Source organism: Salvia hispanica, chromosome 3, assembly GCF_029641045.1.
Source record: "Salvia hispanica isolate PSC_SH4W2 chromosome 3, Shi_PSC_v1, whole genome shotgun sequence".
Taxonomy (NCBI): Eukaryota; Viridiplantae; Streptophyta; class Magnoliopsida; order Lamiales; family Lamiaceae; genus Salvia; species Salvia hispanica.
Window position 1 is genome coordinate 2,123,934 of NC_142694.1, and position 15,024 is coordinate 2,138,957.

General features: G+C 38.0%; 2 protein-coding genes and 1 pseudogene across 3 annotated transcripts; 1 reads left to right on the forward strand and 2 right to left on the reverse strand.

Annotated features, from left to right (window-relative positions):
- On the forward strand, positions 1-6,725 carry LOC125212162 (uncharacterized). 2 transcript variants are annotated; one of them, XM_048112250.2, is made up of 15 exons: positions 1-103; positions 320-431; positions 1,309-1,512; positions 1,617-1,798; positions 2,125-2,251; positions 2,325-2,522; positions 2,897-2,950; positions 3,444-4,670; positions 4,758-4,868; positions 5,021-5,091; positions 5,182-5,233; positions 5,321-5,404; positions 5,515-5,558; positions 5,756-5,830; positions 5,918-6,725. In XM_048112250.2, exons 2-15 carry the CDS (start codon positions 327-329, stop codon positions 6,441-6,443), a joined length of 3,060 nt encoding a protein of 1,019 aa, XP_047968207.2. In that variant the 5' UTR covers positions 1-103; positions 320-326; the 3' UTR covers positions 6,444-6,725. The 2 variants fall into 2 exon arrangements, with proteins under 2 accessions (XP_047968207.2, XP_047968208.2); XM_048112251.2 differs by having other exon boundaries at positions 2-103; positions 3,447-4,670.
- A 1,232-nt stretch (positions 6,726-7,957) lies between these two features.
- On the reverse strand, positions 7,958-9,294 carry LOC125214678 (beta-D-glucosyl crocetin beta-1,6-glucosyltransferase pseudogene; annotated as a pseudogene).
- A 1,517-nt stretch (positions 9,295-10,811) lies between these two features.
- Positions 10,812-14,247, reverse strand: ASP5 (aspartate aminotransferase 5). Its single transcript, XM_048117353.2, has 12 exons — positions 14,104-14,247; positions 13,902-13,964; positions 13,678-13,743; positions 13,247-13,441; positions 13,081-13,119; positions 12,914-13,003; positions 12,672-12,780; positions 12,486-12,595; positions 12,188-12,331; positions 11,779-11,945; positions 11,190-11,454; positions 10,812-11,111 (listed from the first exon to the last, which is right to left on the reverse strand). The coding sequence occupies exons 2-12, from the start codon at positions 13,962-13,964 to the stop codon at positions 10,980-10,982; spliced, it is 1,380 nt and encodes a 459-aa protein (XP_047973310.2). The 5' UTR covers positions 14,104-14,247; the 3' UTR covers positions 10,812-10,979.
- Between the last annotated feature and the right edge of the window lie 777 nt (positions 14,248-15,024).

Here is a 15,024-nt window from a genome sequence, read left to right on the forward strand (position 1 = left end):
ATAAAAAACAATGCTATAGCAACATTTCATTTCGTCAACTATGCACACACCAAATTTTCAATATAAATATCACTCTGCATTCGCTCTCTCTCTACAACAAGCGGTAATTTCTCTCTCTCTCTCTGAATTCTGCTCTACTTTCCATTTTTCAATCCCAATTCCATTTTAGGGTTTGCTAGAATTGCAATTTCAAAATTCACAACGGGAGAGTAGCATTCAAGCCAAATCCTTCGTGTTCCCGGGCCTAGGGTTTCATATCCTGGGCATTTGTTCATGCCTTTTGATTTCAGCTTTGTTTTTGCTTTTGATCTGTTGACAGAGTGAGGATGCCTTCGCTTACCGACGAGGAGCTGGAAGAGCGGCTTGCCTCAGCTGGGAAGAGTCTTGCTCAGCCTCCTGCGGTGCTCGATGAACTCCTCGCTCTCCTCGATGTAAGCTCCCTTGCTGATTGCGTTGCATTTATTTCGGTGTTTAATTTGCTGTATGCTTACTAGTTACACTAATTATTGCAATCACTGCTTTCATTCACTGCTCTGCGCGTTTCTGCCAGTTATTTTGTAATTTCTGTATGTTATTCTGTTGATTCTCTCGAAATTCTCTCTCTCTCTACGTGTGTGTGTGTGTGTGTGTGTCATAACTCATATGTGTGTTAATATATATAAGCTTAACCTAATGATTGAATGAGGTTATACGTATGATTCTATGAGAAAAAGAGAATTTTGATGGATCTTGATTATTTAAGCTGCGTATATGCTAGTAGTTACTTTACCATAGTTCAGTATCAAAATTTATCGGCTTTTTTTACTCTTGAGATTGTCGATTTGGTTATCAATACTGACCTTACCTTTGTTCTCCTTGCTAATGCTGCTAACATGCAAAAAACGTCTCTCTACATACTCGGTTTTTTCATGTTTTGCATTTTTGTTTGAAACTGCCGCTTGGTTCTCTAATATTCTGGTGTTTACCTCTACTTTGTATGCCATAGATCAACTTATATGCTGAAACTATAAAGATTCTTTTATCACTTCTTTCTATCGGTGATTGAGGCCACGAGCTGTAGAGAACATGTTCGAATATGAGTGTTAACAAAATATATGGCCTTCTATTCGACTTTCCAAATATTTTGAAGAATTTCAGTCTTGCGATTCATTTTTTATATTTTGAAGAATTCCAGTCTTTTTTATTCAAATGCATAATTTCATGTGGTTTACTTTTTCTTATATATTCATATAGAGAAAGAAATGAATGTGAACTCATTAAAGTTTCTCCTACTCCCTTTTAAATCTTGATTTTATTATATGATTTAAGGAAGTCGAGCAACTTCTATCAAAAGTGGAGCAGTCTCCTCCGAAAACTATGCAAGCTATTCTTACTCCACTCACAAAGGTGCTTGTCACTAAGTCACTCTTAGAGCATCCCGATACTGACGTAAAAGTAGGTGTAGCTTCGTGCATCAGTGAGATAACCAGGATCACTGCTCCGGATGCTCCATATAACGATGAGAAAATGAAGGTTGATATCTTCTATACTCTCTCTATCTTTCTCCCACCCACACCACACACACTCACACTCTCCATCTGTCTTGGTTTTGGTGGTGACACTTGATTTGGTTTCAGGATGTCTTTCGATTGATTGTTTCATCCTTTGAGGGCTTGGCAAACATTTCCAGCAGATCATATGAAAAGAGGGCCACTATACTAGAAACCGTGGCCAAAGTAAGGTCCTGCGTCATAATGCTGGATTTAGAATGTGATCAGATGATTGTTGACATGTTTGAACACTTCCTGAAAGCTATTAGGTAATTTCTGTGTGTGCTGAACAACTACTACCATCACCTCTTTTACTCTTCTCTTTCACTTCATTCTCCTGTGGGACAAGGCAAGTGATAGATCTGGATTGCACTATGTTAGTTTTTATGCAGTCTAATTCAATATAAGTTTTAGAATGCAAAATGTTAGGTGATTAAATGCATATAAGTTTTAGAAAGCAAAATGATAGGTGATTTCTTAAGTTATGCATATAAGTTTTCGGTTTCCAGGTTTCTAGTTTCTAATGATTTATATTTGAGATGGGAACTCATTCCTGCTTGAAGTGCTTATGTCCTGCTATTTTTCTGCTTCACAGAAGTTATCATTCTGTAAGCATTAATGCAAACATGGCGACTATTATGACTCTTGTCATAGAAGAAAGTGAAGATATCTCCACAGATCTACTTGCTCCAATTTTGGCTACCTTGAAAAGAAACAATAAGGTCAGTTTCTGGGGCATTATCACCAACTTTCTATCCCATGTTCCATGAGGTACTGACAGAAATACATTGACAGGATGCTTCATCAATTGCTAAGAACTTGGCTGAGAGAGTGATTCAAAATTCAGCTGACAAGCTTAGACCTTATTTACAACAAGCAGTAAAATCTTTAGGAACTTCATTCAATGAATATAGTGAAGTTGTAGCCTCTGTGTGCAGAGAGAACACTGATATTGTTGGGCATGGTAATGAGAGCGTCACAAAAGACCAGCCGGTATGATTCAATTTGTTTATTGATATAGTTTGTGTAGCCACTATATTGTTAATTTATTACTGCTGTTGGCCTTGTGCTTCTTTAGTTGTGGATTTAAGCTGCATTAATAATATTATTGTTGATCTATTTTGCAAAAAATGTGATGTCTACCTGGGTCCTCTTTTGATTTAATTAATTATGGTGCTTATGCTTCATTTCATCCTATGGTTTTGGTCCATTGTGTGGCTCTATTGGTACACATGATGTTTTGAAGTTTGTGTAGCAGTGTGTCTGACTTTTTTCCTCTAAAAGTAGAAAACCTGTGGCTTTTTGTTGAGTTTTTTTATCTGCCGACCCTTGTAATTATTGATGCTCTATGATACTCTCTGTTTTAGGTGGTTGAGGAAAAGTCTACCAGTGCTTCTCCAGCTCAGGATCCAGGAACTCCGGTATGTATCTTTATGTAATGGATTAGAGGTTTACTCATTTAGTTAATATAATAACTAAAGCTTTTCTTTATGCACGGGTTACCCTTAGAGCCACCCCCCTTCCCTCAAAAACACGACAATATGAGGACTAGTTGCAATATCAAAACTCTGAATTTCTTTACTGCAATGTTCTCCATGCTCAAGTAATTTTTTTCCATGGATCGTTATATTATCTTGTTGTGGTTTTGTTCTATGCTTGAGCATTTAATCCATGGTTTCATTGCTATTATCTCATACTTTTTAAATTTCATTCAACCTCATTTATGTTCTGATTGAAACAATAGAAATTAGTTGGATTAAAAAGGTTATCTCAATTCGAGCAATTGAACTTTTAACAATCTTCCACAGTTCATGTTACTAAATCCATGCCAGTTTTAACTCCGGTTTATTTGCTTTATAAACATTGGAGTTTTTTGCTGTTCAGTACATAATTGCAATACGCCACTGTTGTCAGCAGGTTGCTCAGGATGATAGGGAAGGGACCATCTATCAGGAAAAAGACTCCACTGCTATCAGATCACCAAAGTCAGTTGTGAGTAATGGTATCAATGAGACTGGGACCAATAAAATTACTACCGAGGAAAATTCTTCAAACAAGGTTGATTCTGAAGGCCAACTTGATGCAAAGTCAACGTTGAAAGATGAAGCTGATGATCACGATGCACAGGAACCTGAGAAGTTGGAAGCAGAAGCTTACGTTGAAAAGGTGCAGACTGAGGCAGAAAACCATGATAGTCCAGATAAAGATGTACATACTTCTCCAATTGAAGTTGTACCTGTTGAAGCTGCCGAATCTCTGGACAAAGGAGAGGACAGAAGTGTTGAGGCTGTCACTGAAGCATCTAAGCCAGTTGAGGCTAACTCTGAAGTGTCTAAACCTGTTGAGGCAGTCACTGAAGCATCTCCAGCACAAAGTGGCAGCCGCCCTGATGAGAACCTATCTGAAACAGAGGTTAAGGAAACAAAGGAAGAAAAGTTTGTTGATGAAGAGATGGTATTCGTTGATACTGCTCCTAAGAAAGCATCTGAAGAAGAGTCCAATTTAGAAGTAAAGAAGCAGCGGCGCTCAGGAAAAAAGCGAACCGATGACTCGTCTGACAAGGATAAAGCATTGACTGAAGAAGCTGCATCAAAGAACAATGATGGCTGTGCAAGTGATTCAGAAGCAAGAACACTGGACCAGGCAGAAGAGCCGAAGGATGCTAGTAACAAGAAAGAGCATGGATCAGCATTGAAGAAGCAGCAGCGCTCAAGAAAAAAGCGAACGGATGACTTGTCTGACAAGGATAAAGCATTGACTGAAGAAGTTGCATCAAAAAACGATGATGGCTGTGCAAGTGATTCAGAAGCAAGAACACTAGACCAGGCAGAAAAGCCTAAGGGTGCTAGTAATAAGAAAGGGTATGGGTCAGCATTGAAGAAGCAGCAGCGCTCAGGAAAAAAGCAAACTGATGACTCGTCTGACAAGGATAAAGCATTGACTGAAGAAGTGGCATCAAAGAACAATGCAAGTGATTCAGAGGCAAGAACGCTGGACCAGGCCGAAAAGCCGAAGGATGCTAGTAATAAGAAAGAGTCTGGATCGGCATTGAAGAAGGAAGATGTAAAAAAGAGTGGGCGTGGCAAACCTACCTCTGAAAAAGAGACCCCAAAACCTTCAGCAAGAAAGAACCAGGGGAAAGTAAGTTGGGGTCCTCCAGAATTTTTTATTAGTTTCTACTTACTCTGATCAAATATTCTCTCATCTATCTCGTGTTTCTTATTGTAGGACACAGTCACTCCGCGGAAATCCCAATCAAAACCCACAAAACATGAAGCAGTTCAGGAAGAAACTCCAAGAACAAGCACCAAGAGAAAAAATACTCCTGGCAAAGAGAAAGTATGAAATTATATACTTTTGGTGCTGTTCAACTTTTAATGCTACTAATGTTTTGCAGTTACTCTCACCAACATACATCTGCATCCTAAAATGTTGCTTCTGAATGCAACTCAGAACCTTGTACTAATTCTGGTTAATTATTGCTTGTCCAGGCATCTGACCTAGAGCACGGGGAGAATTTGGTTGGTTCAAAGGTTAGAGTGTTTTGGCCAAAAGATAATGAGTAAGTGATTCTCGTATATTTCTTATAGGGCTTAAATGTGATTGATAGCACAATAAGAACATCTTTTGATTTTTTGCTCCTTATCGCCAGGTATTATGAGGGTGTGATTGCTTCATTTGATTCTGCCAAGAAAAAGCATAGGGTCAGTGCAAGAGTTAGATGTTACATTTTGTCTTTGTCGTTTTGATTTATAAACCCTAACCTGGCTTCACGCTTCCATCCCAAGTAGGTTTTGTATAATGATGGCGATGAAGAGATATTGAACCTCAAAAAAGAGCAGTGGGATTTTCTTGATGATGTGGTTTCAAATGGGGTAAGTGACTTCCAATTTTCTTGACCAGATAGTAACTTCCTAATTTTATTCATAGTTGCATTCTATAGTCTCTACTTCCTCGGCTTAGTCTTCACATTTTCTGTAAACAGGGCCAGGATGTTGAACAATCAAGTCGTGATACTTCCTCTGATGTGTAAGTTTCTATCCTCACAAATGCTTTAACCTTGATTGAGTATATTCAGTGATCACACCTGTCATCTCAAATTTATAGCTTTCTATATTGGGCATGGTTTGAGAACCGGGGGTGAGATTCAGATTTGATTGCCTGTAAAACTGTATGCGCTACTTTAGTTACCGGTTTTACTGAAAGTATTCTTTCTTTCCCACCAGACTAGTAAAGAGGAAGGGTAACATGAGTTCTGAAACAACAAGCAAACGCCAAAAGGTGGAGGGTTCAGCTAAAAGGTCAGTTTCCCTTGCTCTCAATCTCCTCATGAAGCAATCACAACGATTATTCTTAGAGTAACAAAAGACCGTTTATTTCTTTTCCAGCAAACAAAAAGATACTCCAACAAAAACTAGCAGCATCTCTAAGGATGATGGAAAAGCAGAGTCAGGGTCCAAAGGAAACTCCCAGAAGGCCAGTAAAAAAACTGCGGATAATAGATCTAAAGATCAATATCAGAAATCTGGGGGCAAAGTTCAAGTTGATTCTGCCAAAGCATCTGGGAAATCCAAAGAAGATCAATCTCAGAAACCTGGGGGCAAAGCTCAAGTTGATTCTGCCAAAGCATCTGGGAAATCCAAAGAGGAGGATGTCGGCAAAAACTCTAGTCAGACGAAACAAGACACCCCACGAACTCCAAAGTCAAAGGGCAAAACCACACCTGGTGGCAAGACCCTTGTTTCTGCAAAATCAACGAAATCTAGCACATCGAAGGTGAAAGAAGCTGATCAGAAGAAGGAGAAAACACCTGATACTGCAAAATCAACAGAAACAGCAGCCAAAGGGAAAGCCACAGATTCTGCCAAATCACGAGAAGGTGAGACTAAGGTTGGAAAGAAGCGAAAGAAGTAAATTATATCTTGGCGCGGTTCACCTCTGGGGTGAGTTGTCTATTTTCACATATCAAGTTACTCTGTAGACTTTCCTACCATTGTAGGCTAAGTTAGACTTTGATATTGTCAACTGCCATAGCTTTAGCATTTGCCATCATTGTAGTTGGTAGTGTTTATGTTGGAGGTAGTTACTTCTGGTGTTGTGTTTTTTTTTTCTAAATCTAGAACATTTGCCATTATATTTCGGTGTTGGTTATTTTCGGTCGTACATTATTTATGGTAATCGAGATTAGTTCGACCAGTTCGTGTAACGTAAAAGTTCAATATTTGATGCTTTAAGGTTTTCTGGAGATATATGTGTTCAGTGTGATTATTTAAAGGGTGGTTATTCACTTATTTGCTTGTAACTTGTTAAATTCTAATTTTGTATACCGACGTTAAAATCTATTTGGAAATAATTAAATTATTGATTTGTTTTGATTTTGCAGCGAACGTAGGGTTTGCTTTAATATGTGTCAATATACCTTTATCTAGTAAATGGTAGTACTATCTTTAATGTTATATGGATTCTATATTGATAAAATATTATTATCTATAAAATCACGAAAAATGTCTACATGGAGGGAGGGGACAACTTGTAGGTTAGAGAAATGAAAATAAAATAATTAGAACGTAATTAATACTTGCTCAATTTATTCTTGTTTTGTTTGCTCCAAACCAAATTACAAAAGAAAAAGTTGTGGTATTGTTTTGGTCTTTTCTTATCAATGTAAATATAAAAACTTTGATCTATGTAAAACTCATTCTTAATACAAAAATATAGAACCAAACATACATATGTCATTTTAGGTCATCGTAATCTTATTTTTATGTCATTATAATAAGCATGACATAAAATAATCTTAACATGACCTCAAACCCAAATTTTATAATATGACTTAAAACTGCTTTATAATGACCCACTGTGTTTTTCTTTAATTATTGACCATTAAATTGAAAATTCTCATGGTCAGGATTTGGTCTGAATTTTGTATTGAGATGCATTTTTGTATTGATCAATTTCCTCTAAAAACAACCTCATAAAGTCTGTCATCAAGATTCAAAATGTAAATTTTTTACTACTACTAGTTAGGACCAAAATCAAAATATAACTAAAATCAAAAGTTTCAATTATAGTTCAAGCCCAAAAGTGACTTAAACTCAACAATAGAACTAGAACATGAAATAGCTATTACTGCAAAAAACATCCTAACAAGAGACAAACTAATTATGACCATATTACTACTAGTTATGGCCATATTCAAATATAACTGAAATCAAAAGTTTCAAATAAGTTCAACCCCAAAAGTGACTTGAAGATGGGGCCCCATAAGTGGGGTATACCCAAATAATCACAGCCTAACAATATTACTAGCAAAAATCATCCTAACAAGAGTCAGTGTTGCTCTGCATTAAAAAGAGACAGAGCAACACAATTAAGCAAAAATATAAGCTACTATCATGCTATACTAAAAACTCAAACATAAAAGTATGTTAGTTGATCAAACTCTTGCTGCAAATGCTCATGAGTTCTCGAGCAACTTCATCGATCTCCCCATCGCCCTTCAACGCGAGCCTCGCCTTAACCTCATCCACCTTCGCCCTCACACCATCTTCCACCACGACACGATTGATCACCGCAGCAACTGTCTCAGCATTCAGCCTCCCGTCTCTGTCCCTCAGCACCTCCTCCCCCGCACCAACCTCTTCGACCAGCCTAGCGTTGATGGGCTGGTCCAGATGCATTGGCACCGCGACGATAGGAACCCCAAACTTGAAGCTCTCCATCACAGAGTTCCAACCGCAGTGGCTCACAAAGCCTCCCACATTCGGATGCACTAGGATCCTTGTCTGTGGGGCCCAGCCTTGCACAATCTTCCCCCTTTCCCCAACCTTGTCAAGAAATCCTTCCGGAAGCTTCTCTTCGAGAACCACCTCGGTTTCCGGAAACCTCACAACCCAAATGAAGTTAGCTTTGGATTGTAGCAAACCATGAGCAATCCCATCCATGTCCTCCTTGCTAAGGAAGTACTCGCTCCCAAACGAGACGAAAACAGTCGATCTCGCCTCCTTCTGATCCAACCAAGACAACAACTCTGATGACGAGGACTTCTCATCCGGCTCCTGAACAAGAGGGCCAACTGGGACAAACCTCTTCCCGGTCAAACGAGAAACATACTCGATGTATCTCCCTTCGATCTCTCCAGACCCCTTGATGAGGACGACCTCGCGAGACATGTTGACTCCCGCAGAGCCCTTCTCCCTCTCTTCATCGTCCCCAGCGTTGGCCAGCAGCTCGTCCATGAAACGAGACTCGTACTCACGGAACCTGATGTTCTCGTAAGGGAACTCAGCCTCCGGATTGTTGAAATGATGGAACATGAAACTGGTCATGACAGAGCTGCTGGTGATGAATATGACGGAAGGGATGCCCAAGGCCTCGGCCAGCGGTGGGGCCCACGGCTGGAGGAAGTCGAAGACGAGGAGGTCGGGCCTGTGCTTCTCCAAGATGGAAGAGAAGTTATGTTTGGAGTTGTCAAAGGCCTCCTTGAGCTTGAGCATGAGGTGGGGAGGGAGGCCATTGGTGGTGTGGTACTTCTCAGGGAGATCATCTTGTGAAACCTCCAATGCAAGGGGGACTAATTCAATGGAGTTTGACAAGTTTTGAGGGATTTTGTTTTGGATGGAATTGAGAGTGGTTTGAGTGGAGCACAAGTAGATGAAGAAGCCTTTAGTGGTGAGTCTTTTGGCAAGCTCAAGGTATGGTGTGATGTGGCCATACCCTAGCCATGGGAACATCAAAATCCGAGGGCTGAAAGCATTCATTTTGGTGGAAGAATTCATTCTATATTCGAAAACGACAGAGAGTTTCAATGTTAGGGTTTGGTTCGGTTGAAGAAGATGATTCAAAACCTAAGTCCGTCCTTGTATTTATACTTTCCATGCAAGGTGCAAAACATGGAAATGAGGAGTTAATTACAGACTAGAATCTCAGCGAAGATTACGTGTTTCTTATATTCGTTAAGTTTGTTTCTCATTTTATTACAAAAAAAATAATCTCAAAGAGGAGTGGGATTTTTATTACCTTCTCGTGACAAAGGATATTCCATGGGATCCTTAAACATAAATGATTGTCAAGCACATTTAATATATTTTTATATGTAATTGATTATTAAAACATATCTAGACACATGATTTGCTGCACGCCTGCACTACCCGGTGGATTTGCAATCTCAAGCTTGATATATACTTTCTCCGTCCCATAGAAATAAATTTTCTATAATCTCGGTGTCAAAAAAAATTATTCTAAATCTCAAGCCTAATATATACTCTCTCTGTTCTATAGAAATAGATCTTCGTTGACTCTGCAATCTCAAACCTATTATATACACTTTCTCCGTCCCATAAATATAAACCTTAGTGGATTCCGCAATCTCAAGCATATTATATACTTCTTCTGTCCCATAAAAATAGCTCACCTATTTATGGTAACTTTTTTCTCTCTAATAAGGTGGCCTTAATTATTTTATTTTTCTCTTACTTTACCAATTATATATTAAAATCTGTGTCTGTCATAAAAGTGTTTATTTTTAAGGTTTGGTTTGGTTGTAGAAGATGATTCAAAACCTAGTATTTGTGCAAGTATTTATGCATTCATGCATGGGTGCAAAAGAAAATGACAAATGAGGATTTATTTAGAGACTAAAATCTCACCAACTTTTTGTCGAGGGATTTTTATTTCCAAAATAAATTATTATTACACTCAATTTAAATATTTTTATATATTCACTTGATATAAATATAATTCATTATTAATTTAATGCATACTATAGATACAAGATTTGTTGCACGCAATCTCAAGCCAATTATACATTCTTTCTTCTATATTATGACGTATACGCATTTTCCTTTTACTTATTCCTTCCATTTTTCTAAATAAAATATTCTATAACTTTTTTACATGTTTTCTCCCTTGATTTCAGAATCTTGAAATATGTTTTGTCTTGATTTACTTTTTTCATCGGTAGTTATTTAGTTTCATGACTTCATCTTTGTCTTGGGCCCATTTGGTTTGAACGATTATACCTTACAATTGAATATATATTATATTTGATTCATTAAATTGGATCTTACAAATAAATCGTTAATAGATAATCATGTGATAATGAGTTATAATCACTTAATCCAATTGAAAAATGTTAAAATTAATCCAAAATGGATAATCACATGATAACAAAATCATAGCAACAAGAACAACAAAAAAAAATCCAATTTCATGTGCCATGTAAAATTAAGTATGCCACATATATAGACCCGTGAAATAAATATGGTCACATGTGACACACAATTGCTATTCACTTAGACCTTCCTCATAAATTCATAATCAAGTATTGCAGAACAAGAAATGATATTGAAACCTTTCTTGTAGGAACAAAAACACAATGTTTAGAGAAATTTTATTGAAATAGTTACCTCGAACAGCCTGACCAAAACTCTCAGTACTTTATAATCTATTTCAGCTGACATTATGGTATGAATCAATAATGGCATCGGCAAGGTAGTCGCACTTGGCGGCAGACAATCCGGCTAAGGATATCCTTCCGTCCTTGGTCATGTATACGTGCCACTTGCTGGTCATGTTTTCACTCTGGTTCGACAAAAAGGTAGAAATATCAGAACAAGATGTGCCTTTGAATTGAGCATTCTAAACAAATATAGGTTGTACCTGAGCTTTGTTCAAGCCTGTAAATGAGAACATGCCGATCTGTTTGAGAATGAAGGACCAGTCTTTCGATGTTTTTTCCTTCGAAGTGATGCTATCGTATAGTTTCTGTCGCACACTCTTTATCCTTCCGGCCATTAATGCCATCTCCTCTTTCCATTCGTTGAAGAGATCTGGGGTCCCCACAACATTAGCAACAATCCTGGCTCCATGTATGGGAGGGTTTGAGTACATTGGTCGCGCGATCCTTTTTAACTGGCTTTTTACCCTGCAGTTGCGCAATTTCAGTAAAGCAAAACCTCCATGGGAAACTAAAGAGACCAAATTTTGACCCGCTAAAGATCTACTCAATTTCAGTATTATCTTGTTAGATGATGTACATTGCATCTGCTGTGAGCATACGTAAACATCTTTGAAACGCAGTAAACATGACATCTAATACATGCCTAGTACTATTTAACAATTTCACCATTACAATGTGACGCACATCCCAATAGCGGTTCCCGAACATATGGAAAGATGCAATACAAGTGTAATCAGTAAAAATGCTGAGAGAACCAATACAATACAAAAGACATACCCATCTTATTACCTTTGTGCTACTTCAGATGAAGAGCAGACAACATTAATTGCTCCAATCCTTTCTGAATACAGACCCAAATTTTTACTGTAAGACTGAGCTACAAGAAGCTCCATTCCACGATCGGCAAATAATCTCACTGATGATGCATCTTCATCAAGACTCCCACTTGCAAACCCCTACATTGAAATTGATAGTCCCATAAAAAGAATATCCCTTATTTTCAAATTGATAGTCTACATATACTATCGTATTTTTTTTTCACAGAATGATGTCAAAGATGTGAAATCAACCAGTATTAAGTTTGACGCAAATGAATCACTATAGACCATACAAGACATATTCACATTGTGAACGCTTACAAACACACACATTTTCACATATTCATGAAGCTAACATATACGTGAATTTGAGCATGCACCTGGTAGGCAACATCAAAGAATGGAATATGGTTTTTTTCCTGAATGACGTCAGCTATTACTTCCCACTGCTCTGGAGTGGGGTCAATGCCAGTTGGGTTGTGTGCACAGCCATGAAGTAACACAAAGGATCCTGCTGGAGCTGCCTGAAATACACGAGGTTGTACCAAAAGTTATAGTATGAATAGCATAAAACTTTGGCCTATATTATTTCTCTTGATTAGTGAGTAAAAAGACACAATCTTGACTAATGAGTACTATAACTCTAAAGAGATGGTGGCATCAAAACGATTTCACAACCTTTATGTCTGATATCATCCCATCAAAATCCAAACCAACAGTTTTAGGATCATAATAGCGATACTCAGACCATGGAACTCCAGCATCGTTGAAAATGTTCTTGTGATTCCCTGTAGAGGCATTGCAAGTCAGAAGAAAGACGTAAAACTTTTATCCAGGAAAGTTCATTAGAACTTTAATAAGTACCCCAGGTTGGAGCTGATATCAGAACTTTAGCGCCCGGAAAATATCTCTCTATGAGCACTGCAGCAAGCCGCAGAGAGCCAGTTCCCGAAAGACCCTGGACAGTGGCAACCTGTGACAAAAAAAAATAGAATTTCCATACAGTTATGGTTGGTCCTTAAGAAAATTATATGATTATATTTCTTCAACTTGGACAATCGAAGATACTTAATTCTTAGTCACAAGAATAGGACTTCATGTCTTACTCTTTGTTGCTGAAGAACAGAGCTTCCTGCTCCAAATAATAGTTCAGCTGTAGCCTTGTTGAATGCAGCCAAACCTTCGATTGGTAGATACTGCACATTGTGATGCATATTATAAGCATAAGTGATGAGTCACAGACTTGTGGAGTAAAATATTACTATGTAAGTACCTCTTTGTTCTCTCCCCTTTCCAGCATAAGATTTTCTGCCTACAATTTGTTTATGAGAAATAACATTAGTAATTTCTCAACAATCAAATATGCTATGCAATCATTGTATCTCAGAAATAAAGCAGTTGGTGTACAAACACGTACAAGAAAGGATGAAGCAACTTACTTTCTTCACAACATCGAGCACATACGGCTGCAGATCTTCAGTCCGATAGGCACCAACGCCCAGGTTAAGCTTCATTTCATTAGTATCTGCTCTGAACGCTTCAGAAACTCCAAGAATAGGATCGGGAGGAGCCATTGTTACTTCATTGAACTTGGAAACCTCAACAGCAACGGCCATGCTTGTCCTAGTGAAAGACTGAAAGACGACACAATACGAGAGAACTATTAATACCTCTATAATCAACTCAATTAAGCAACTATTTCAACAATTCACACAATTAGAGTTGAGCATTATGGAGCTAAAATGCTCAGAGATGTATACATTAGCCTTGATAAACGAAATAGATAAAGTTATTGGACTGGCGCTAGCAACTACTCCTTCAACAATTCATGCAATTAGAGTTGAGAGCTAAAATGCTCGGAGATATATACCTTCGTCTTGATAAAATTCTTCCCCAAAAACGTTGCCTGATTGGAAGCTCCAACCCTTGGATTTACCTGCTAACATCACGGAAATAACGAGTTAAACTGAGGAGTTTCAAAATTTCCCCAAAATCTCCGACCCGCTGAATTACGGATGTGAACATGAATGATACTGGAGTGAGAAAGCAGAAAAAACTCGAGAAAATAAAACAAGTGGATAACGGTATGATTACCTTGAGAGGATCTAGCAAAGCAAGCGGAGAAGCTGAAGTGAACGAGAGAAGAGACGAAGCCATCTGTGCATCACAAAAATTGCGAAATCAATCAATCGATAACGAAAAGTTGATGTGACTGATCAGTTTTGCAAATGCAAACAGTAAGAATGGCCAGAGATAACAGATCGAGTAGAAAGAGCTGGAGAGAAGAGAGATGTACCGTTTTCAGCAGAGCAAAGGAAATCCGCCAAAATCGATCGACAACAAGAGTGAGAGAGGAAAATGGAAGGAGGGCGATAGGAACGAGTACACTTCTGGCTTTCTCGTGTGATAGTGCTTTATATTTGCTGTCACATTATATTTAACTCTTAAGAATTAAGATAATGTTTCGATTAAAATTTAATTTGCTCATAATACATTATGCCCTCCTTAGTACTCCCTCCGTCCGCGAATAGGAGTCCCGTTTTTTCATTTTAATCCGTCCTCGAATAAGAGTCCCGGTTCACTTTTACCATAAATGGTAATAGGGTCCTACCTCCCACGAACTCATTTCACTCACATTTCATTTAAAACTAATATATACAAGTGGGACCCCTATTCCACTAACTTTTTTCCACCCACTTTTCTTAGCATTTCTTAAAACCTATGCCGCCCATGAATGGAACTCCTAATGGCGGACGGAGGGAGTAACTCCTAATTAGTTAGGATTACTTGAACGACACGTGATTTTTATGTAAATTTTATTTTATGTTAATGTAAATTTAGAAACTATTATGCATTTTACAAAATTGTGCATGTTTAAAAATTAAATTTCAGTAGACAGAATAAAATAATGATAATAATGATTTACAGACAAAATAAAGTGAGTAGGATTAATACTACGTGTGACCAATTAATCAAATCGTTTCTCATTACTCAGTAGTGTTAAATTAACAGATTATGAGTTTAATTATAGTTTTGTATCTTTTCCGACAACGGCGTAACTAATAAGTAACCGGCAACTGAGCAAGAACAAGACCAAAGGCCGAAAAACGACGAGGCTCGGGAACTTAAAATTTCAAGCAACTGTATACCCAACCGCAATTCGAACAAAACAGAAATGAACAAGAACGCAAGAACCGATTCGAACAAAACAGAAATG